The 25,908-nt window shown below is 50.0% G+C and overlaps 1 protein-coding gene across 1 annotated transcript in view; it reads right to left on the bottom strand.

Annotated features, from left to right (window-relative positions):
- The window catches only part of SRRM4 (serine/arginine repetitive matrix 4), a 147,608-nt gene that overhangs the window by 20,493 nt on the left and 101,207 nt on the right, over positions 1-25,908 (bottom strand). The window contains 7 exon segments of the mRNA XM_034638598.1: positions 5,487-5,643; positions 8,468-8,566; positions 11,852-11,902; positions 13,692-13,718; positions 16,591-16,662; positions 18,692-18,778; positions 22,365-22,511. Of these exon segments, the coding sequence (XP_034494489.1) occupies positions 5,487-5,643; positions 8,468-8,566; positions 11,852-11,902; positions 13,692-13,718; positions 16,591-16,662; positions 18,692-18,778; positions 22,365-22,511 (640 nt within the window).

Raw genomic sequence — 25,908 nt, 5'->3', positions numbered from 1 at the left:
CCTCAGCCTCCTTTTTCCTGTCTGCACAATGGGATGCATACCTCCATCCTGCCTTTCTCCTAGGCTTGTTCTGAAATTCACCTCAGATTGTGGATAGGATTAAGCTTTTTGAACCCAGAGGTACTTCAGAAACATCACATCTGGGTTTATTAGGAGGAAGCTTAATAAAACCACTGCGATGACAATAGTAACACTAGCAACGATTGCATATGGAGTGTTAGTTATGTCCCAAGCATTGGGCTAAGTTTGTCACACAGAACTGAAACTACATGAGGGTAGGATCCTTGTCTGTCTTGTTTGCTGTTCCCCCAGTGCCTGGAACAGTGCCTGGCACACAGTAGGTGCTGAATGATATTTCTTAAATGAACGGATACCCCAACTTACTCCAGCCTCAAAACCACCCTATGAAGTAGGTATGAGTTTCAGCTCAGAGTATAGTTGAGGACACTGAGGCCCAGGGAAGTGAAATGACACAAGGGAAGTCCTGTCATTAAGCACGTGGACTCTGAGGGCAGAGTTTTCTGGGTTTGGATCCTAACTTCTCCATTTCATTTAGCTGCCTTTCACTGAATTGTTCTAGGCCATTGAACACGGCCACCATGTTCTAGGTGCCCACTAAAATGGGCATATTAGTGGAAACTCCCTTGAAGGGCTGTTATAAGAAATAGATGAGGTGGTGCGTGTAGAGAATTCAGCCTAGCACCTGGCACATAGTAGGTGCTCAGTTGGCATTGGTTGTTGTTACCCAGGGTCGCCCAGGGAGACAAGATCAAGAACCCCAGAGTCTACAGATCTGCCCCCAAACCCATGACTTCATCACTGTGCTCTAACTGCCTCCTCCTGTTGATAGATTTCATGAGGCCCACTTTTATGGACCGCAGGTTCTTTTGGCTCTCCTTCTTGTTCCTCCTCTTCTTCTCCTCTTTCTTCTTCCTCTTCTTTCTCTTCTTCTTCCTCCCCTTCTCCTCCTCCTCCTTCCTCTTCTTGTTGTTGCATCTGCAGGTTTTTGTTGGCAAAGAATACTATCGGCCCAAGTTGGGGGCAGAAGGAGAAGAAAAGGAGCCTGTGCTTCCCCTTGGTCTAGCTTCCATCGTGATCAGCCCTCTTCCAGATTCCCTCTCTAGTGAGAGCAGACTTGACAGAGAGCCCCATGCCAACAGGGAAAGGGCTTGGCCAAACCTGGGCGCCACCAACCTCTCTGTCATCCAGTCAGTCCTCTGGCTATCAGAGTAAGATTCTGAGACACAAGCCATGATTCATACCAGCTTCCCTTCCTCCCAACTGGGCCACCTACCGAAGTCACTTCAGCTCTGTGAGCCTATTTTTCCGTCTGAAAAATGGTGGTAATAATTGCATCTATCTCACAGAACTGCTTTGAGGATCAAATGGTGGCAACAACTGTATCAAGTATGCGATAGTCTAATGTTACTTCAGTTTTGTTCTAGCAGAAGTGCCTGGTACATAGAGATATCTCCCCCTCCCTTTATTCATCAGTCATCTCAATTTGGTGAACCCATCCTTCCAAGCCCAGCTCAAATGTTCCCTTATTCGTAAAGCCCTCTCAGGCACCAAGACAGCGCTGTCTTGCCCTTTCTCTGTGGGCTTAGTCCACGTTGTACTTACTTCCATCACCACCAGGGTTGACAGTGGATATTCAGCAACTGGCGGGGTGTGGACATTGCCTCATCTGAAGGTAGCTGGCCGTGGTACTGACAGCTGTCAGGTATCACTCTCTTGTTGCTGAATTGTGAGGAGGTCCCGAGGTACCAGGGGAGGGAGGGGGTGGCTTTGGTGACTTGGAGATGGGGTGGCGACAGGGTCTATTAATCAACTAGTGTGCACGTTTTTAAATATTCGACAACCGAGGAGGAACTGGTGCTCATGGACTCAATTGCAGCCCTAATTACAACACTTATCTCACTGTAGTGCAGCCTTCTGTTGACTATCAGACTGAGCTCTGGAGTTCAGAAAGAGCGTTTTATTCATCTCTGTCTCCCCGATGCCTTGAACAGAGATGGTTGAGTGGAGATAAAGAACATGAATGAGGCTGTGAAGGGTCCCTAAATCATCTCCTTGGGACCCTCCATTTGGATTTGGGCTCTGACTGAGCAAGAGGGCTTCAGGTTATCTTTAGCTCACCAACTAGGATTTCAATAAGACACAACCCTGATTTGCATATTCATACATGCAAATACACCCCTTTGATGTAAGGTGCCTGTCCTTGATTTTTTGAAGAGCCGTGCATTGGAAATACTTGCGGCAGAGTGTGGCGGGCACCAGGGCATAGAAGACCCTCCACATTCAGGCTCCTGCTTATCCCCAGAACCCCAACTCTTGCTCTGGAACTCTGCCTCCATCCCCGACTCCAGTCTTCATTTCCTGCTTCCTTTGGCTGATTCTTGCTCACCACTAGTTTCTCAGCTGTTGCCTTCTCTGCCCTCACCTGATGCTGACCCTAGTGTCCCTTCCCTGCCTGCCGCCTCCCACCCCACCAGCCTCTCTGCGTCGATTGCTGTTCGTTGTCTTTTAGAGGCACAGACTGTTCTATATTCACTGGGTCCTGAGAGCCATGGTGGAGCTGACCCTTGATAGATGTTTCAGGAGATAACTGGTAGATCTGAATGAGTGATTGGATGGATTCTTCGGGGGCAGTGACTCTGCTGTTGAGCCCAGTGCTTGGCACAGGGGAAGATCCTGGGCCAGGACTCTCAGAAAACCTGGGGTCCAACCTGGCACCTTCGTCCATCTCTGCCTTTTGCAGGAGAGAAGAAGAGGAAGGGTCTAGCGTGGAGGGCACTCGGATGGCTAGACCTGGGGTTATCTGGTGCCCCCAAAAGTCAGGCAACCATGAGTGGGGTGGGGCGAGCCATTGGGGCTGCAGCCGCTATATAGGACAGCAGAAGTTGAAAGCAGAGGAAGCTGGGGCGGTGGGGGGGGGGCTGGCGCTGGTCCCAAGTCACACACAGACTAGCCTCGGCCTGGAGCCATACTATTATTACTACGACCACTCCTGCTATTACCAGTGCTGCTAACTATTGTCGCTGCCCTGTTGCTATTTCCATGGTTACTCTCACTGCTGCCACTACTCTTATTAGCAGTGACCATGAAGCAGCATTTCCCCATTTGTCTGCTGCAGTCTAAAACCCTTACCTACATGAAGTCACCGAATCTCCATACCACACCTCCTAGGAGGCAGGTCTCTTGTCTTGCAGATTTAGAGAAAACTGAGGCACAGAAAGTTTATGGAACTTACTCAGGGTCCCACGGTTGGAAAGTGTAGAGCCAGCATCCGGGATGCTAAGTTGTAACACGCACGAATATTTGCTGAGTCCTTCCCCTGTACCAAGCACTGGGCTCAGCCGTTTACAATATTACTTTGCTTTTGTCCACACAACAGGGTTTTTAAAGAAGAGACTTATTCTCTAGATTTTTTTCTTTTTTAACAGATGAGGTAACAGGGGCTCGAAAGGTTTAAGTAACTCTTTGCAGCTCAGAACCAGGATTTAACAGCATCCTCACAGCCCTGTGTTTTGAACAACTCGGACTTGCCATAGTCCATGGAAGTCATTTCTCTTCTCTGAGTCTCAGCTTCTCAGTCTCTCTTCTTGGAATCAGGGCACTGAGATAGGTGAGCTCTTAAGGCCTGTCCGTTCTGGGTAAGGACGAGCTTTCAGCTCTTCTGACACGGGCTGGGCCCATGGGAGGCACTGAGGCTTCACGAACCAACAGCCAATCTGGTTCCTCACCAGCTGGTGTGGGAGGACACCACAATTTTTTTTTTTTTTTTTTTTTTTTTGTGGTGGGACTATCCAGCCTTTTGTAACATCTTGAGAGACCCAGCCTGTTCAGGAAACCATCCCAGGCAGGTGATTAAACAAACCAGCTGCTCCCAATGGCACTTTATCGTGAGAGTCAGTGGGGGCCACCTAATAGGCCGCCACAAATACCAGGACCAGAAAGACTGGGCGCTTTTGACTCACTTTTCTACCTCTTATAGCTTTTATATTGGATTGATTTCTAACTTTGCAACAATTCTCCTGGGAGACAAATGAGGTTGTCATGCCCATTTTCCAGGTGAGGAAGTTGAGTCTGGTAGGGGTAGAAGGAATTGTCCTGCCAAGCCAAGACTCCCACCCAGGCCTCCAGACAATCTGCCATGCTGGGAAGACCTTTTACGGGAACATCAGCGGAGGGGGAAATGCAGGTGGGCGTTTTCCATCTGCAAAATATTCAGTAACCACAAGACACCTCTACAAAGAGGGGGCCTGGGAACATTGTGGATGGTTCCAGCTAGGCAGAGGATTGGGGCAAATGAGACCTTGGTGGCACAGGGTGCCTTGACTGGTAAAGAAGAGTTTCCCAGAATGCACTGCAGGTGATAACTTGTGTCAAGTAGGCCCAACTAGTGTTTATCATCGCCTTCCCTACCTTGACCTTCCTGCAAGCACCCCGGGCGTCTGCTCACTTTCACCTCACCTGAAATTTTCAGATTTACTCATAGCTAGAGCGGACAGGTCCCTTCCAGCTGCCATTGTAGGCTACGTCAATGTTGTGTCTCGTCACGTTTGTGTATCTGTCCCTTTAGCATGAACAAAAGGCCTTCGCATACTTTCTTATTGGATGCCCCCACCAATCCCATATGAAAGTGGTATTATTTCAAGTCTACCAATGAGAACACTGAGTTTCAAAGAAGGGAAGTGACTTCCCCAAAGCCACACAACCAGGGAGTAGCAAAGCTAGGACTGGAGTTCCAGTCCAACCCTAAACCCCTTGCTCAGGAACCTTCCTGGCGTCAGACTGTCTGAAGTCACATTCTGGCTCCTTCTTGTGGACCGGAGGGAGCATCACATGATTCCATTCAATGCTGGATTGCTAAATCGGATTTGTAACCTCTCTGAGCCTTGGTTTTTCTGTCCCATCTGTGGAAGGGACCAGGGAGAGCAGCCATGCCCTCGATGCCCTGACACCTTGTGTGGACGCATGAGAGGACACAGATCAAGCGCTACGAGCTCCTTGAAGGAGAATTCTCATATACATTCAAGGCCGTGTTTATATAGGTGAATTCAAATCCTGACCGCTAATCAATGCTGCAGGCTAGCTGGCATCACAGATGCAGACTGCACTGAAAAGCTGGAATGCCTTGGCTACATCAAAGACCCCCTCTCTCCCTTCCTCCCCAAAGAAACCTCCTACAGGGTCTCACACATGCATTCCTGCAGATGTCACTCTGGAGACCAGCGTGAACTTTTCAGTGCTCCCCGGAAAGCAGGCCTGGGTACTTTAGCTTTACTTCCTCCCCCCAACCGAGTGCTGCCAAAGGCTGGCGAATGCCCACTTGGTTAATCAGTAAGGAGGTCTGAAAGCCAGTGGGGTGTTTGCCCAAAACTGAGTTAAAATGTGCCGTACACTGCCCTGAACTCGGGCCTCCACCTCCCCCCCGAGTGTCACGGCCAAGACTGGCCGAGGAGGCCGTGTGGAATACTTACTACACCCCTGGCCGACAGGAGGCTGAGCATCTGGAGGGACTGGTTGGGCGGGGGGCTGGAGCGGGCCTTGGGGCTGGCCTTGCCGAGGGTCCTGGAGCAGCGGCGGGAGTGCCTTCGGCGGGACTTCCGCCCTTCCTCGGGGGACCTGCCGCGGTGCCTGGGGACCGGGAGAGAGACCAGAGGGTCTTCAGAAGGGGAGTGTGGCAGAGGGGTGGCTGCGGGGCCCGTGGGATCGGAGGGCTGTAGAACGTGTCTGGGTTATGCTGTATAGAGGACGCGCGCTTCCATCCAACTCTCCATCCGCACCCCCACCCCACCTGCTCGTTCACTCATTCGCTCCTTCGACAAATGTTTATATGTGTACCTGACTCTGTTTGGGGGGCTGGGAATGCAGCTGGGAAGACAGAAAATGTCCCAGCCTGATTTGGTTTAACGTTCTGGGTGTGCACGACTGTCTGTCGGTATGTTTGTAAGTGACTGTATGTCTGATTGTGTCCATCTGTGTTTGTCTATAAATATGACGGTGCCTATCTGTATGTCTTTGCATATGTGACTTCGCCATCTGTAAAATAGATGCATCCTAGTGACTGTCACCCAAAACTTTTGAAAAAAGAGTAGCTGACAGAAGTAACAAGGAGGCCTTCTGTAAGCTTGTCAGACCCTGGGCTGCCCTGCCTGCAGCGGAAAGCAAAGCAATCTCTGACTTTTCAGAAAGGGTAGATTTTAGACTCTGCTGGCCTGTTAGCTCTGGGCCATAGGAGTAACAAAGATAACACTCCATCGACATGCGATCCCCTCTTGGGGCAGTTCTCAGCCCTCTCTCCAAACTTGAAGACCCAACACAAACAAGGCAGTTATTTCCCCTTTTACAGAGGAGGACGCTGAGGCTCAGAGCTGTTTGGGAACCCGCCCGAAGTCACACAGCTTGCGAGTGGCAGAACCAGGACCAGGGCAGGGTTTTCTGCCCCAGGAGGGACCAATGCCTCTTGGTCATGCTGTGGAATGTCCCTCTGTGGTCTGGGGCCTCCAGATCATTTTCTGAGTGTGTGGCCCCAAGGCCAGCTCTCAGGTTGCTTTGATGCCCCCTGGAGTATCTGTCAGCCCGTCAGGTGCTGGGGAGCTCAAGCAGCAACACCCCCAGAAGAGGTGACATAAGAAGGGGACTGAGGCTGGGCTCTGCTGTGGGAGCCATCTCCCTAAGCGGTAAGGCAGAGGGCAGGACGGGGCAGCAAGCTCTCTGCACCATCCTCTGACCCAGGCCAGCGAGGCTGAGCTGCTGAGAGCTGATTCAGCCTAGGCCGGAGGTCAAGGGCTCTGTCCGAGCTCCCCCAGTCGCTGTGACCTTGCTCAGAGGCCTTTGCTCACCAGGAGGCAGTTTTCTCAGTTTTACTATATCAGTAATGCAGCCGAGCTCAGTGAGCCGATGTTCTCTAGACAAAGGGCGGCGGCGCACACCTGTGGCCGAATCAGGGTGTGTCCGGCTCCTTGCAGCGGGCGCCACAGAAGTGGAGACGCCACAGAAGTGGAGAACGTCTCCGTAGGAGAGTGTTGGAATGAGCCGATTATGGGCAGGTGGCAGGTGACTTTAAGGAACGTTTAAGGAACTGGGGCTTTGTTCTGGATTGGATACTGGCATTAAGTGGAGGTGAGACTCTCATTGGGTATCTTCATAAACCTTGGAGCCTAGGCCAAGGCCAAAGCTGGTAAGAAAACAGCAGCCCCTCGTGTCAGCCAGAACAGAGAGACGCTGGATCACTTTTGTGTTTTGGACAAAGTTCGTGTGTCATCAGGGCTCTGACCTGACTACCGTGGGGTCTTGTTTCTGTCTTGATCACTCAGGGTCGCAGAGCAACTTTGCCTGATGCCAACGCTCCTTACAGCTGTTGGTCTCCAGTGGGAACACCGAGGCCTACGAGTGATAGCAGCACGTGGCAGGGACGTTTTCCTCTTCCTCAAATGCTTCTCACACTTGGCTCCACACTGGCATCACGGGCGAAGATTTAAAAATCTTGCCGCCCCAGCCCCGCCTCATCTGAACGACATCAGAACGCCTAGAGAGTGGCATCCAGGAATTGGTTATTTTAGAAATTTTCCCAGGTGACTGCAAAGGGCAGCCCCGGTCTAGCTCATGGTGTTCTTGGGATGATCAAGAGAGAAAATGTATTTGAAACTGTAGCACCAAGTAGGACTTCAACAAATATGTCCCCTCTCCTCCTCCTTCCTCCAGACACTGGTTAACTGGGATGAAGTGGGACCAGGACAGTGGCATTTTTAAAAATCCTCGGGCGACATGAACTCGTAGCCAGGTGTGTGGGACGCACGTGAGGAAGGATAAAGCAGCCTCTGACATCTGGAAGCTGGCCTTAGTGAGTTTGCTGGACAGCAACGGTTTCAAACACCAGCACCCATGAAGTCCCACTCTGTTCTTGTTCTTCTTGCCCACGAGAGTGCGCTCCTCCCCCTTCTCCGACTGGCACAGCCTATGTGTCAGCCCAGAGCGGGTCCAGGTTAGGAGAAACCGGACTTGGAAGGGCCTCAGAACTCGGTACTCTGCGCTGTGTGGCCTTTCATAGGTTGCTCAGCCTCTCTGTGCTTAGAGCAATCCTTAGTGAGAGGGCCAAGTCCAGAGCCAGACTCCCCAGTTCAGTCCTAGCTCTGTCACTTAGTAACTACGCGACGAACAAGGTCCTTAACCTCCCTGTGCCTCAGTGTCCTCATCTGTACAATGGGGCAGAGCAACAGTAGCTACTTCATAGGGCGGTAGAGGGGGTCATGTCATTGATCCCGGGAGAGGGCCTGGCATGAAGGCGACAGCGGGGTGGGCACGAGGAAGCACACGTGTACACACACCACTACTGTTGTTCCTAGACATGGAGGCGACTAGTTCCTTTTCTCTACAGGGGGTGCTGACAGGGCCGGGTAGGGGCTGCCCCCCGGGGCAGTGGCTGGGCGGGGAGACTCCCCCAGGTTGAAGGGGTTACCTGCTCTCACAGCTTGAGGAGCGGGACTCGGAGCTCTGGGATCGTGAAGGATAATGGTGATGACGGTGACGATGAGATTTTCGGGGCCGGCTTCGTGATCTTGGAGGGGGTGAAGGAAGAGAGGGAGAAGGGGATGGGGGGAGAGGTGGGGAGAGAGGGAGAGAGATTTCAATCTCGTGACACACATCATCCTTCTGCATCCAAGTCCCTGGCCCTCCAGAGTTAGGCATCTCCCCCTATCTGCCCCCCACCCCGCATCACCCCAGCTCTTCCCCTGGGTGTTTGGGGGATCCAGCCAGCCGTACGGAGCACAAGTGAATGGCAAGGTTTTCTCTGGAGGAGCCAGTCTGTTGTGACTCAGACTCCCACCCTGCCGAGGCAGCCCTGGTGCCGAGTACACGTGGACAGGAGTGTCACCTCCACGAGTCACCTCTCTCCCCCCGAAAGCAGGAGTCTCAATCTCAGCTACCACAATGTGTGAGTCAGTCAGGCGAGAGCTAAAGAAAGAAGTGGCTGTGGGCTTCCAGAGTATTGGTGTGCTGCTGGATCTTCTAATTTTTCAAGTGAATGTAGAAATACAGATTTTTTTAATGTAAAATATTTCTCTTTTAAATGGATTTTTTTTTTTTATAAAGACACTGGGGGAGAAGAAAACACATTTGCAGAGTAAATGAGGCCTTTGGGCTGCCAATTTATAACCTCAGACCTGGAAAATTAAGTCTGGATTCTTCACTTAGAGTCAAAAGCCTACTTTCAGAGTTATAAACATCACTGGCCAACAAAAATTCTAACCACAATTAAAAACAACTACCACTACCACTAATAACGGTATTATTACAGGTTACTTCAATTCCCCCTAAATGATAGAAAAAAGGACTCAGAACTAGTAGCAGCGGAGGCAGTGGTCACTGAGGAGGTACAAGGCATGTCAGTGGTTTGGGTCAAGGTGGGAAGCCAGTGGGAGTTAGGGCTCTATCGGGAGGCAGCCTGGTTATCCCAACAAAGGACTCAGGGATTCTTATTAATGTGATCATCAGACCATACTCCTTCCCTGCTTGGAACCTTCTTCCCATTGCCCTCACATCAAATCTGCACTCTCCTCTTGAACCCCAAGCACCCCGAGGAGTCAGCCCCCGCAAAACGCTAGCTTCCTTGCGTGACCTCTCCTGCCCTGGCTGGGCGGACTCAAGCAAGTTTGAATGGCTCGTATTCTGGCTTGCTTATGTCCCAGTTCACGATGTCCTTGTGACGGTGATGGTGACAGGTAGCCCGTATCTAATACATACTGCCCACCAGGCACCACAGCCTCTTTTCCTCTCAGCAACCTATGAAGTAGGTTCTCTTATTTCCCAAATGAAGAAACTGAGGCACCGAGTTTAAACCACTTGCCTAACCTCCAGCCTGGAATGGTTACCTCTATCCCTACCCTCCGTCTCGACACTTCCTCCTGTAGGATGCCCCTGCTCACGGCCAAGGCGCCCTGGGCTCCCCGTGGTCCCCGCTGCGCCGTGACCCGTCCTGTGTCTGCTTCCTGTGTTCCGCTGGGAACTGTGAGCTCCTGGAGTCCAGAATATCTGGCTCATCTCTGCCCTTGGGCCCAGCCCAGGGCCTGCCATGTGCTAGGGCCTTACTAAGGGATGTTGAATCCCAGGAGGCTAAATCCCTGCAGTGATCACTGGTTTAGAAGCAGCCCTCGGGGCGCCTGGGTGGCACAGCGGTTAAGCGTCTGCCTTCAGCTCAGGGCGTGATCCCAGTGTTATGGGATCGAGCCCCACAATCAGGCTCCTCCGCTGGGAGCCTGCTTCTTCCTCTCCCACTCCCCCTGCTTGTGTTCCCCCTCTCGCTGGCTGTCTCTATCTCTGTCGAATAAATAAATAAAATCTTAAAAAAAAAAAATAGAAGCGGCCCTGACCCCGGGACTTGGCCAGAAGAACCATCCTTTATCCTATAGCGGTGCCTTGTTTTCCTTGCTTTTCCCTCCCCTGACTCTTGTCTTTTGGCTTGCGTAACCGAGCCATTTCTGGGACTCCTCCAGCTCTTGGCACTGGGGAGGGTGGCCACCTTGCTGCCCTCGAGTAGGCAGTCTCTGCGTCAGTGGTGATCCGCCTGCCCGCCTCCCTCCATCTCGCCCATGTTCTCCGGGTCTGAGTCGATCCCCTGGCTCTGTCTATACCGCAGCCCCACTGGACAAGTGATGCAGAGGTCTCGGAATATGAACTCTGTCTGCACTTAGTGTGAATGCACACTCAATACATATGACCAGTAATTGCCTTTTGACTCAAACTGAACAAGTTTGATGATCGGGAAGTTGTTCCCTGAACTAATTCAAGCTCTACTGCTTCCTTCTGGAGCATTCCCCAGGCCCCCCGTGGGGTGGCTCAAATGTCCTCCTTTGCACTGACCTTGGATGAAGTGACCCTTCGGGCAGCAAAGCGGGGTGCCCTCCCTCTGCATCCCTGCTGCCTGTTTTCCCTCCCCAACAGCCAACCACCTTTCATCCTATTGCCTTTGATCCTCACTTTAGAAGCTTCTTGGCGGGAGATAAAATATGAGTTGATTGGAAAACACATGCACTAACATTTGCAGGGTATAAAGTAGGTGGGTTGTAACCACATTTACTTTTAATTTGTCTGGGAACTGAACTCTGTAGGCAGCACTAGCTGATTTGAATTTCTACTACCAGCCGTAAACCGTGAACCAGCTGGGGCCCCGAGACCAGGGGTAGGAGCTTCACTGCCATCTGCATGATGGAAGCCCCAGCAGCCAAGGCTCAGACTCACATGCACACTCACGCCTGTGCTCGTACGTGATCATGCCCCCATCACCACTCATGGCACTCCTGTGTACACAGGGAAAGCCAGCCCGCACCCACCCTCCCGATGCGGAATGCCCACAGGTAAGTAAGCAGCGCACACACAGCGTGCAGAAAATTAGCACCTCCATGCACACATGAGCAGGAGCCCACAGGATGGACTCGTGTGAACACACACATACCACACCCACACTACCCCTACTGCACACGGTCGTACCCACGGTCACACAGGTGTCTGCAGGATGGAAGAATGTACGGAGATCTACAAACAAGGTGCATGCTACACCTAGACATCCTTCAGGAAAATATACACACGGTGCCCGCCAGGCACACAGATGCACGACGTTCACGGTCATGCACACACAAACGCATGCACACACGCATCGCATACTCACATATACCAGACCCACAACTGCGGTTCGTTGCACGGTTCTGCCTCTCCCTGCCTCTGCTCCTCTTGCCCACTCCCTTCTCCCTCTCCCTGTTTGGCAACTCCAACACTCCAGCTGTTAAGAGGCCAGGCTCCCCACCTCCCCAGACTGAAGAGAATGTTCCAGGTGGTCTCTACTTACTGTTTTTTGTGCCTCTTCTCATCCCTCCTTTTGCTTTTTGGGCTGGAGGAGCTAAAGGAGAAATGGCCAATTAATTGAAAGATGCAAAATTCCAGCTACAGATAAAAAGAAGTCGTTAAAATGCTTAACACACAGTGGCCACCAGATCTGGGCACACTGGGAACAGACGCTAATCATTTCCAAGACCAGAGATGCTGACTTTTTCACCCAGCAGGTGCAGCTACAGACATGGACCCACACACGGCCTGAGAATGGGGTGCACTGGGGGCCACGGCCAGCTTTGGCAGCTTAATAAGCACAGGGGTAAATAAAGGTGATACCTGCCATTTTCCGAGGACTTCTTATAAGTGAACACTCTGCTCAAGACTTTTTGTCAGCAGTCTTACTTTATTCTCCCTGCAACCTATGGGGAGAGGCATGTTTAACAGGTCGTTATTTTACAGATGTGGAAACTGACCCTCAGCTAGGCTAAGCAGCTTGGCCAGGGTCACACAGGGGAGCTGGGATGTGGCCCCAGACCGTGAATCCCCATAGTTCTTTTGACTAATGTTCGGTCAGTTTGTAAGAGAAAAGAATGGAATATGCAGGGAGATACTCTGAAGCTTCACAAAGCTTGGCAGGTACAGAAATGTTCTGCCCATGGATATTTAACTATCTGGTTTTTGTTTTTGTTTTTGTTTTTGTTTTTTTTTTTAAGTCAGAGGGCTGGGGCATGGGTCCAATGGACAGTGATGAGTCGGGGTCCCAGCATTACCAACGACAGGCCCCAGAGGGTGAATGCTATTTGGTAGTATTGGCTTCAGAGGGTCACCAAGAATGCATGACAGGCCTAGGTCCTGGAGAAGGGGAAACCCTCGTCCAACTCGTCCGACTGAAATGGCACCTTGACGTTGGCTGTGTGGTTTCTCTGCACGTTTGAGACTCCGCCTGGGCAGTGGCAGAGCCCGGGACCTCATTGAGAGATCCAAGTTCACGCCCCAGCTCTGCCGCTTAGTCGCTGCGTGACACGAGGCAAGTAACCTGTCCTCTGGAAGACCTGGTTTCCTTGACCGTGAAGTGGGGCCATTGCTCAGGCTGCTGGGCTGAGGGGGTAGATGCCATTGGTAATCGCTCTCTACCTGTTAACTAGATAAACAGAAGGACTCCGCATTCTGCTAGCTGCTCTGGATGTGGCTGTTACTTAAGATGCCACAGTAGGGTGTCCCGATCCTCCGACGGACCTGGGCTTGACTTTTGACTCTGCCACCTGACTGTGTCCGTGGACACGCCTGTCACATCTCCTGCCTGAATCTCAGTTTCTTCGTCTGTAAAATGGGGATAATAAACACATATCCACCATACCAGGTTATGAGGGAGATTAGCGGAGATTCAACACATGCACAGAGTAGGGGCTCAGCGCAGGATCCAATATAGCAAGGACCCTGTGGGCGACAGCTCTATTTGTGCTCACTTAGTGTTTCCAGAATGGTCGGACTTGGCTTCTGTCCCCTGGCTAGTCGGATCTGGGGATGCTTTGGCGGGATTGGGGGCAGGGGGGGGGCTGGGGTTTCCCGACATGCCCCAATCCAAGATTTCAACGAGGGCCAAAAAGAATGGACTCTGACCAGGGTAGTGAGACTTTCCAGGGAAGGGCATTGGCGGGGGCTGGTCGAGGAGCGGCCAAAGTCAAAAGCTGGCTGGGAACTCTCAGCGAAACCAGCCTGAGGCCTTCATCTTGGAGGAACCTGAGGCCTAGGAAGATGAAGGGGCCGTGCCCAAGAGCACACCCCAGAAGCTGCCTAAAACCTTCTTATGAAAGCAGGAAAGAGAAGCAAGCAGCCAGAGGCGAAAAGATTCTTACCTGTGCCTTCTCTTCTTGGAGAACGACCTGATTAAAAGGAAGAGAGGGAGGGAGGGAGGGAAGGGAGTGAGGAGGGAAGAAGGAAGGAAGGGATGGAGGGAGAAGACAATACACATAGGTGAGCTGAGGTTTGTTTTCTTGGGACAAACCTATCGCTGCATTTGTGATCCTGCTATGTGGGAGTAGATGGGGACCCCCTCACAGATTTCAAAGACGATCAAGACCATATGGGAGATACTGGTTTGCATTTTGAATTTCTTGTCAAAACGACCAATGCTTCAGTCCTCACCCCAAATTGTCGGTGAGCCTGTCTCGGACGGGGGTGAATGTGGGGGCTATCGGGAGTCCTCCGCCTCCTCCCCGACCCCCAGTCTCACCTTCACCTTTGTCTTCCGACTGGTGGATTTTTTTTCCATTAGTTTACATGTATTTCTTTTTTTAATTTTTTATTATGTTAGTCACCATACAGTACATCATTAGTTTTTGATGTAGGGTTCCATGATTCATTGTTTGCGTATAACACCCGGTGCTCATTACAACACGTGCCCTCCTTAATACCCATCACCGGCCTAGCCCATCCCCCACCCCCCTCCCCTCTGAAGCCCTCAGTTTGTTTCCCAGAGTTACTGGTGGATTCTTCATCACCGTCCTCCTCCTCAGGCACAACCAGCTCCCATAGGCAGAACGCTCACTGGGTGCCAGGCTTTGCGCTAAGCCTCTCTCACACAGAGTCTCACTCAGTCTTCACCCAAACCCTGTGCGGTTCTAACAACCACTTAAAAACACTGAGGCTCAGAGAAGTTAGTTAAGTTGCCCAAGGTCACAGAGCTTTACCCATGTAACTCCTGCGGATTCTTCAGAGTTCCATTCAGATATCACCTCCTTGTAGCATTTTCTGAGCCCCTCAGGCTGGTTGGGTGCCAGCTCTCTGCTCCTGCAAGCTTCGGTGAGCTTCTGAGCTTAGCCTTATAGTACACACCTCTGCATATTATCCTCCACCTCCCCGACCAGAAGGTGAGCAACTCCAGGGCAAGGGCTGGATTTTGGTCACTGCTCTGTTCCCGGGGCCCACATTCTTCATTCATGACACATATTGGGTATTCAATAAATAAGGTGTGAAAAATGGGATTTTTTGTTGTTGTTAGCCCTGAACCCATGCTAATTGAGGGGAGAAAAAGAAAAATCTATGCACCCTCACCCATAGCTCCTATCTCAAAAAAACTCAACTATCATTAACCCAACGTCTCAAGAGCTTGGAGAAGCTGGGCCAGAAGGAGGGCGGTGCTCGGCAGGTGCTTTGGAAAGGATCAACAGCAGTATCTCCCCCTCCTAATCTCGCATTTATGGGCCTCCTTCCCTCTCTGCCTCCACCTCCTGGGCTGGCTGAGGCTCTCAGAAAAAGCCTGTTTCTAACCTTCTGGCACAGTCTCTTTTTCATGAGGAGAAAACCTTGAATGAGAAGCCACTTGACTTTCAAGATCTGGTTATGGAAAAGTCCCCCAAACTGGGACAGATCGGTCAGCACAGGAAGGTGACAGGATGGCAGTCTCCATCAGGGGCAGGCCACTGCCTCCACAGGGGACCCCGTGTTGGGAAAGTCTTCTAACACCAAATGAGCAACCTCTGGCTCATCTGCTTGCCCACGTCTTGTGTGAAGCACAGACTCAGCATCAGTTGAAGGTCAGGGCAGGCGGTGGACACGGCAGGGGAAACCAAACTGAGTTGAGACCATTCTGGCAACGGGCTGAGACGTGACCACACCCCTGGCTGGGAAAAAGCCACTGTGGGGCAACTTTGGAGCAGGGGTGAGAGGCAGGGGGAAAACCCAAATGAGCCCTTACATTTTGTTCCACTGTGACTGTCTAATGGCACAAGTAATCCAGCACCGATGTAGGGAGATTGGAGGAGAGGGCTGAGCAAAGAGAGGACACACACCGCTCTTTCCCTGTCATCCACAGCCAAACACAGCAAGCAGCTTATGCAGGGAATTTCACACTGCCTGCCCCCAGGGGCCCAGCGGGCTTGTCAATGAGGGGGCTGTAGCACAGCCCCTCACCCAAGCTCTGTCTGCGTGCACCGCAGCCCCTCAGCCTCGCTGATGGCTTCCTGTGGGAAAACTGGTCCAGTGAAGACAGCTGCTGATTTTTTTTACAGAGGAACTGGAAAACTTGATTGTTTTTTTACTGCATAATCTCCCAATTATAAAATGTTGAGTTGCCCCATGAACCACAGATCTGAGTCCTCTGGTGTATGTCCTTCCAGTACTTTCCCCCATACACACACACACACACACACATACACACGCACACACGTGTGTGTAGTAAGCACCTTTGGAATGTGCGTCCAGTTCACAACGCCCCTTAACTACTGTCCACAGGGGTAGACGATCCCAGAAGCCATGTTTACACAATCCCAGCCTCTAGGACAAGTTGGACTGACTACAGAAGCCCTTCCTTGGGAATTTGGAATGAGGCACAAACAAGACAGAGAGCTGCAGTGTCTTCTTGAGGCTGGGCTGGCCGCACAGAGGGACGGGCACAGGGCGCAGCCGGGTCTCCCCACGTGAAACAGGGACTGTGTATCCTGCTTGGGGTGCTACCAGCTCTCCACTCCCTGGTTCCAGATCCTCACCGAGCCTGGCTGGTCCCTGAGACATTCCTGTCTCCTTATCATCAAGCAAACCCCCTTCAGGCCAGAGTTAGCTTTAGGGGGCCTTGGGTCTTTGCAACTAGAGTTTCAAGTTATACAAGGAAAAGGAGATACCAACACACAGATGAGTATCTTACATAAGTGAAATGATAAGCTTAGCACCAGTGAACTTTTGGCGCCCCCCCCCACTCTCACCCCAACCCCCAGCCCACCCAGGGTGTCCCTGTTTGCCAAGGCAGAAGGACAATACCTGTGTCGCTTATGTTTTTTGGAGCCTTTCTTCTTCTTTTTCTTGACAGGCGATGGGCTATATGACGGGGACCTGCGGGGGGGGGGGGAGAACACACCGTCAGTGGGAGCTCCTTAAAGACCAGGAATGGCTACAGAGACTCTTCTCCAGCCCCCACACAGGGTCTCACACACAAGGATCATATTAATCCTGATATTATCAGTACTTGCATTTACTGATTTGCTACAATCATATTTACATTTTTTTTCAATATCTCCCTGTGTTTTATAGGCATTATCTCACTTCATCTTTCCACATGCTTCTTAGCCAGGCACGATGGCTACCTTCCTTTTCCTGACAAGGAAAGGGAGGTTCAGAGAGGTAAAGTGACTTGCCCAAAGACACACAGCTAGGAAGTGGATGAGCCGAGATTCAAATTGATGACTGGGGCCTTGCTCTCAATCCCTTTATTATCCCTCCTGGTCAGGCCAAATATTTTGAGTCTGCTCTTCTCTCCGCCACCCCCTCAGCTATGCCCCTCCTCTCAGATACTTTAGGTCTCTCTTCTGCCTTACCCTAGCTCCCTGGTAAGATCGAGCCCCGGAAGGGGACCTCATCAGGCCGTGGAGGTTCCTCAAGAAACAGAGTCACCCCAGGACCATGATTATGACTATGACTCAAGACTGAGGTTCAAGTGACCCGAGTTCCAAACCTGACTGTACCCCTAACTCATGAAGTTACCTTGGGCATGTCACCGCCCATCTCTGGGTCTCTTATTTCCCCAGTGACAAAATACTAAGGTTGAAACAGGTGAGGATGCCAACAGAGAGCAGGCTGGGTGCGAGACAATAGGGAACGGTGGGGACCATGGCGAACCAGAGAGCAACTGCTTCTCAGATCAGCTGAAGATCTCATGTGGGAATGCAGCCCTGGGCTTCTGGAACACCTGCCTTTTCAGTAGAAGTCCACAGAAAACACAGCTTCATGTGTTTTTTAATGTTGGCCACCAATTAAAAAGACAAAAGAACACCTTGTAGGTCAAACAGAACAAATCGGGGCGGGGGGACACAGGGTTGAGAACAACCTGACTCTTAGGGAACACAGCACCTGTCCCCAAACATGCTCAGTGGACTTTTATTGAATGAACAACTGAATTAGTGAAGCCTGACTTTCTTCTTTCAAATGTTCTGCCCACCTCTACAATCAGGAACCTCAATCCGCTTGCACCAATTCGTCCCCTCACTCTACAATGTATGGCCTTTTTTGGGCCTCCAACCAGGCTAAAGGGGGGTGGAGGTGGCAAGAACCCAGAAAATCTGGATTTGGGGCCCAGGTCATCCAGATACTGCTCTCTGCTGCCCCCTGCAGGCTTCTTCAAACACTGCCTCCGAGGTTAGGTGTGATTTTCAACCCACCGCTCTGGGTCTGGAATACTGGACGTGATTTTAGTCTAGCGAGTAGCAGCTTAGAAGAAAATCTGGAAATATTTTAAATTTAAAAAGAATAAAAGGAATTGTACATAGAAGAAAATCCATGGGGTACATAAGGGTGTGTTGCTGGCAAAAAATTATGAAGTCCGTTCATTATTGCTGGCATTCACCTGCTAGCTGGGAGTAGCAGAGTCAACTGAGGAGCCTGGGATCCCTGAAAATTCTGTCACCCCTTCTCTCTGTGCCTTTCTTTTCTCATCTCTGAAGTGGGAACAATAGTGCTTGGTAAATCGTGGTCAAAGGTGAAAGACATCATGGAGATCACAGTGCTTAGAGCATAGCCCTCCATAGTGCTATGTTCTCAAAAAAAAAAAAATCAATATCCATGGCCTTGATAATGCTGGTTCACTGGTCATTTACAATGTGCCAGACATTGACAGCGCCTCCCACACCCATTTTTCTCTTATCTGATTCTCACAAAACGCCAGGAGGTAGGTATTATCACTATTTTAGTGACAAGTGGAAACAGGTACAGAGAGGTGAAGGGTCTTGCTTAAGGTCACACAGCTAGTTAAGAGGCAGAGTGGGGATTCGAACCCAGGGGGAGACACTGTTTGACTCTGAAACCCATTTGACCTCTATTTTGTCCTTTCCCCCATCTTCAAGATCTCACCCCCCTTTAGGACGCTCACCTCCTTCTCTTCTTCCGGGTAGATTTCTTCTTTTTCTTCTTCCCCCTGGAGGAAGGTGGTGGCGTTAAGTCTTTGTCGCGGGAGGCACTGTGGGGAGCGAGCACAGAGGCGGGTATTAGAGGACCCAGGATGCCCCAAGCCCCCCCAGCCAGGGCTGCTGCAGCCAGGGAAAAAGGACCCAGTTCCTTAGAGGATGAAGGACCCATGGCGAATACCTAATTACCACCTCATGGCTGATGTGGTCACACTTCAGATTAAGTGCCTCAAATAAGGAGTTAATGCCGACCTAATGAGAGAGACGCTCCACCGTTACCCAAACACCAATTGATTATTTAAAACAGAGTTATAGAGGTTAACTACTCCTTAACAGATTTATTATTGAATTTGCAAATGGCTCACCTTGGTAAATAAATCACTTTTTAAATAATTAATCGGCAGTTCAGCCCCCCTTCTTTCCCCAATACTTCATGTCCATAGTTCCTGCTGGAAATTTAATAGGAGGAGGAAGTTATGTTAAGTAGCAGCTGATTATTAAAAGCATATTTGCCAAGGTCTAATGTAATGAGATACATATCTTATATCGCTTCACAGAACCTCAAAAACCTCTGCTCTTCAGGAATAATTATTTCCCATTCAATTAAATTCAAATGCTTGGGCTGCAGTTAAATGAAGTCAACTTATCTCCTTTTATAATTGGGGCAGGCTCCAGGGATTTTTTTTTTTTTTTAACACTATCCCATGGCAAAAGGAGATGGGTTTGGGATGAAAAACTGCTTGGGAATTGAAACAGGCCCACCCAGTTGAACTTGACAGGGGAAATGTAATATTAATGAGACTACCATTGTCATTATTAGTGATAACACCACTCCTGTTTATTCGCTTATTATGTGCCAAGCATCTGACATTACCTTTATACTCACAAAAACACATTGAGGGTGGTGTGATTTTTAGGGTCTCATTTTACAGGTGAAGAGCAGAAGGCGCAGAATCGTGGCTTAGCTTGCCCACAGCTGCAGTTAGGAAGCAGCCGAGCCGGGATTTGAGTCAAGACCTGTGTGAGTCCCATCCTGAGGGCTTTCCCACACAATCAACTGCCTTCTCAAACTTGGGTATGCGGACATGCTTTTGGAAATCACCCAGCTCTTTCCAGACCATCATGCAATGCGGCCGTACTCATACTCCATTCTAAGAATCTGGATCATTATGGTTGGTGGAAAAAATGCCCAAGTGAATAAACTATATGTGAAGGTCTCTGCATGGCCAGTAAATGGAAATCATCTAGCTATATGTAGAACATTTTTAAGGGAGTCAATTTAAGCAGGTTAAAATAAAATACACACAGGGATAAAGGACCTAGCTACTTAACTACCCTCACATGTTATGAAGTATAAAGCACGGCGCACATACCCGGGAAGCAAACAGGCTGCTGGTGTAAATACGGTAGCCCACGTCCAGATCTCTCTGGCAACAAGTGCTCCACAGAGAAAGAGCCTAATAAATACTTGTTGGGTGACCAAATGAGGGATGGATGGATGAAAGAATTGAGCCTCTTGCTAAATTATCTTGTTTCATATAAATACTTCCCAGGGTAACTGTTGCCAGGAATTTGAGAGGAAAAAAAAAAAACCAAAACATTTAAGGGAGAAATAAGAGGAAAAAAAAATCCTTAAAACTGTGTCTTATAAAAGAGACACATTGGGTTCCCAGGGAAGCAGGTTTGGGAACCACTGTCTTACACTCCTACGTGAGTGATGGAGTAAAATGGAGAAAGACCTTGAATTTGGATAGATTTGAGGTCTGTGAGAAGAGGAAAATTAACCCCTTCTGCAGATCCCAAATGCCTTTCTCGAGGTAGATCTGCATTTCTTCTACTTTTTTCTCCCTCCTGTACCTGTGTGCCTAGGTGTGCCATCCCAGCAGGGCTGGAGGGGCCGGGATAGTGGTTACGTGAGCAGAGCCCGGTTACACAAGCAGCAGGGAAAAGGCCGCCATTAGGTGTGCAGTGATGACCTAGAGTGGTTCGGTGCACGGTGGTCACATATGCAGAGAGTATGCAACAGTCAAGAATGCTGGTTCTAGAAGCTCCCACACCTGGGTTTACATTCCTGCTCCATTACCTCCTAGCTCAGCGACCTCTCTGAGTATTATTTTCATCAGCTGGGAGATAGGAATAAAACATGATACCTGTGTCCTAAGTTTAGTCATAAGAAATGAGGACCTCACTCACGCAACGTGCCCTGGTCTGGCATGGAGCAAGTTTATGTAAATGTCCTATTATTATAATTATGCATAATAACACAACTACCATTTAGTCACTGATTCTATGCCAAGTGACTTTTATGATCACTTTTAACATAATCACCATTATGGTACTTTTTATCATGTCAGATAGTGGGTCTTCTTCAGAATTCAGGTTCTTAAATAGATAACCCTGTTCATGGGCCTCAGAGATCCAGGAATCCTGTAATGGTACATGGAATTTGGGGAATATTCCTGGAGCATAGACACTTTGCCTGGGGGCAGCACTTCTAGCTTCCATGTAATTCTCAAATGGGTTTAGAACCTCTGCCTTAGGAAACTAAGAACTCTAGGACGTAAGGAGAGAATCTGGCAGATCAGGGGTCCTCAGGCTAATCTTGGCCCTATCATGTACTGTCCTCAGTTTCCACATCTGTAAAATGGCTTTGACACCCTCTGATTCAACAGGAAGAGGCAGGGATTGTGTCTGGGGCACACTGCTGGAAAGGACACTAAATTCATTTTCCACCTGTCACTGAGGGGGTAGGTACGAGCCCAGGGCAGCGAGAGAGCGGCAGGTTAGTTTGAGGAGAAGGAATAAAGCTTTTAACCAGCTGGTGAAGCCAGATTATAAAGATGGTGTTAACAAAGTTGGTTCTCCAGCGGCCAAAGACAGATGAGGCTTTATATGCGCACAGTGCAAAATTAAAAAAAGAAGTCAGGGGATAGATTGGCTTTTTCATTAGCATCAAAGTAAAATGTGGTAGGTGTTCGTCTAGGATTTAAGATCAGAGGGATCATAGTTCAAAACTTCACTTTGCCGCTTACTGGCTGCCATGTTTTGGGCAAGTCATGTTACCTCTCTGAGCCTCAGTAAAATGCCGTGTCTTCAGATACCAGCACAGTGCCTGTAACTAGCAGGTGCTCAAGCAATCCTGGTTGAATATCTGAATTTAAGGAATGAACGCAAAGATCTGAATCTCAGGAGATAGATGTGGGCTGAAGTCATGACTTGGAAATCAGTGGCTCATAGAGTTGCTAAAAGGACAGGAACTAGCTCTATCATTTAAGGCAGGGGCAACAAATTGTGGCCCCCAGGCTGAATCTAGCCTGTCTCTTATTTTTATAAATAAAGCTTTATTGAAACACATCTATGCCCATTTGTTTACATATGGTCTGTGGCTGTTTCGGGGCTACAATGGTGGGATTGAGTAGTCGTGGCAGAGACCATCTGGCCCTCACACCTAAAATATTTGCTATCTGGTACTCAACAGAAAAAGAATTTGCTAACTTTTGATTGGATTTAAGGGTCTGAAAGAGGAAACTGCAAAAGAGAAGTGGGTGGCAAGAGTGGCCAGAAAGACAAACTTCATTTCTGCATCCTCAACTTGAACTTCCTCACTGGACCAAAGAGAGGGTGGGGGCAGCATCTCACCTGCGTGCTCTGGCAGGACTGAGCTCCCGGCAGGCCTTGTCTCTCTCCCAGCTGTTGGTGCCCAAGGCCTCGGGGGCCAGATGCTGGCTCAGCTTTTCCGAGGGTCCATCCTGAGCTGGAACCAGAGGGCTGCTCTGGGGTTCTGTCCTACAGGGGAACAAATAAGGAGACAGAAACTGTTAGGATATGACAGGGTTTTTTTTTTTTTGTTTGTTTGTTTGTTTGTTTGTTTTTTAAGGGAGAGAGAGGGAGTCTGCACATGAGTGGAGGTGGGGAGGGGCAGGAGGAGAGGGAGAAAGAGAATCTTAACTCAGGGCTCAATCTCACTACCCTGAGATCATGACCTGAGCTGAAATCAAGAGTAAGACGCTTAACCAACCGAGCCATCCAAGTGCCCCAGGATGACAGATTCTTAGCTATCATCAAACATTCACACAGATCCTAATATTTCCCAACTTTCCTTGCAGTTAGGTTGGGACCACAAGAGATTATCTCTGGCCACTGGTCTCTGGGTGGGAGTGACATGTGTCCTTACAGTCTGTGTGCCTTCTCCAGCTTCCTCCCTCTGCTGCAGTGACCCTGCAGGCCACACACCCTGAAAGGTGAAGCTACCGGGTGGAGGAGAGATGCCTGAGCTGCATCAGACTTTGCATGTCAGAAATGAGCCTTAGGTTAAGCCACCGAAACTTTGGGGTTTATTTGTTACTGCGGCATTGCCTGGCCTCTCCTGACTGAACCGCAGGGAGAGGGGAAACCAGTGTTGCACTTCCTTGCTCAAAACATAAGTGTCTATGGAACATAAGAACTAGGAAGATTGGTAGGAGAAGAAAGGGATAAAGAAAGGGGGGTAATCAGAAGGGGGAACGAAGCATGAGAGACTATGGACTCTGAGAAACAAACTGAGGACCTCAGAGGGGAGGGGGGTGGGGGAATAGGATAGGCTGGTGATGGGTAGTAAGGAGGGCACGTATTGCATGGCGCGCTGGGTGTTATGCGCAACTAAGGAATCATGGAACTTTACATCAGAAACCAGGGATGTACTGTATGGTGACTAACATCATAAAAAATATCATTATAAAAAAAAATAAGTGTATGCCAAAGCATAATAGGATTAATTCCAACTCCCCTTTGCCTGTTCTGTCCCATTTCCCAGCCTTATCTTTGTAGGGAATGGATATCCCTGGATTCAAACACTATGTTCACTGTTTAGTAGACAGAGGACTCAGTTTCTCTGTCTTGCAGTTTCCTCATGGATTAAGATAGGGAATAACATTAGTCCTTATATTGTTGAATTGTTATGAAGACAAAATAAGATAACATAAAGCAAACAAAAAGGCCGTTCCATTTCCCTTTACTTCCTTGTGAACCAAACCTCCACTCTGGTGTCCTAGCAGGTATAAGGCCACCTAGTTGGGACACAATCCCCACGAAGGCCTGAAGTTCCCTCCTCTGCCTCTGAGAAGAGCCCCAGGCAACTCTAGGAAACAACTCGAGTCCCACCTCCTCCTTTGAGTCCCGGAAAGGGGAAGGAAATCGCCTAGGTACTCAGTCTTTAAAAACACCGCCACTCACACCTCCCGGCCCCCAACCAAGAGGAGTCCAGAGTTGGAGACGCACAGGTGGATCTGGCACCATTCAGCAAACTCCCCTCCCTCCCCTCCTCACCCTGCCTGCAGCGTCCAGATCAAGCACAGATCAAGGCCATTAGCATTTCTCTTGCACCAAGCACCTGCAGCCAGTGCATCGAGACTGGTTTTATGACTCAGGATGAATGGATCTGATAAGCCCCCTGCTCCTTAGGGCTGCCCAGAGAGCAGGCCAAACCCAGTCAGTATTGAAGGAAGGGCAGCAAAACACATCCATTTCTGTCAGCTGCTTATCAGTGCATCTTTAGAAGCAGAGCTGATGAGGCTGCAAGCCTAGGAGGGACGGAGATTCCTGTCAGGGTTGTCCAGCCCTCCTCACTGCCAACTCTGGGTTTCCAGAACTCCAGGTTTCCCTACACCTCCCTGCCCTGCTTCTCCTACCATGAGTGCTCCATTCCCACGCCTCCAGTCTATTCATGTGGAATGCTGTCCTGGCTCTTCTCAAATGACTCCGAGCTTGCAATGTCTGCCCAGCCCCCAGCAAGGCTTGCCTCTTCCCATGCCTGACCTGATCTAACCTGTGTCCGGGCCAGTTCTAAGTGTGGGGCTGCAGCGAATAAGAGGGAGATGCCCTCTGGGATAATGGAGCTTACATTCTAGATGGGGGAGCAGGTATACGCACATACACAAGTAATAATATGACTTATTGGATGGTAATAAATTATGGAGAGAATAAACCAGTGTAATGGGAAGGGGTGACTATTCTTTTGTACAGAGTATCAGGAAGGCCACTCTGAGGAAGTCATCAGATGGAGGCTTAAAGGATTAGGGACTAACCTTGCAGTTTGTGGTGGTTTTAAAATGTGTTCATAGATTCTTTGACAGCCCTGCCATCAAAAGATGAAACATAATTTCCCTCCCCTTGAATACCGGCTGGGCTTAGTGACTCACTTTTAATGACTAGAAGGCAGTAGCAGTGATAACGCGTGGCTTCCAAGACAAGGTCACAAAGGCAGCTTCTGCCTTGCTCCCTTTGGATTGATCACTCGAGGGAAGCTGTCACCATGGTGTGAGGACATAGGCAGCCCTGCGGAGAAGCCCTCGTGAAGAACAGCTGAGGCTTCCTGCCAACAGCCAGCACCCACCAGCCACGTGGGCACACCGCCTTGGCAGTGGACCCTCCAGCCTCAGTCAAGCCTCAGATGACACTGCGGCCCTGGCCGACGTCGGACCGCAGTCTCACGTGAGATGGTCAGCCGGAGTCACCCAGCCGAATTCCCGACTCGCAGAAACTGTGAGACGTTGTTTGTTGCTGTTCTAAGCCACAAAGATTTGGGCGGTAATTTGTGGCCTGGTAACATACCAATTCTACACGGGTTATCTGAGGGAAGTGGGAAATGTGCTCTAGGCAGAAGGAACGGCAGGTTCTTTTTTTTTTTTTTTTAAAGATTTTTTATTTATTTATTTGACAGAGATAGAGACAGCCAGCGAGAGAGGGAACACAAGCAGGGGGAGTGGGAGAGGAAGAAGCAGGCTCATAGAGGAGGAGCCTGACGTGGGGCTCGATCCCACAACACCGGGATCACGCCCTGAGCCGAAGGCAGACGCTTAACCGCTGTGCCACCCAGGCGCCCCGGCAGGTTCTTTATATAAATGGTGGCAAGCAGGGCTGGAGTGAGAAGAGGAGACACCAGAGATCGGGTCTTGTAGGTCATGAGACTCTGTGGCTGAGACGGGTTGCCTTTTGAACAGGGGAGTGACGTGGTCCGGCTTACATTTTATAAAGCTCCCTCCAGTCGCCAACGACACTGGACAGAGGGAGGAGCAACAGAGATGGGGGGACTAATGGGCAACTGTCCAGGCTCTGATCAGTGGGTCAGCGATGAAGGTGAGGAGATGTGGTCAGGCTCTGAGATTTGAAAGCAGAACTCGCATGCTGGTGGTTAAACGTGGGACAG

This window comes from Ailuropoda melanoleuca, chromosome 12 (genome assembly GCF_002007445.2).
Source record: "Ailuropoda melanoleuca isolate Jingjing chromosome 12, ASM200744v2, whole genome shotgun sequence".
NCBI classification, from domain to species: domain Eukaryota; kingdom Metazoa; phylum Chordata; class Mammalia; order Carnivora; family Ursidae; genus Ailuropoda; species Ailuropoda melanoleuca.
This window is presented reverse-complemented; position numbering and strand designations above follow the sequence as displayed.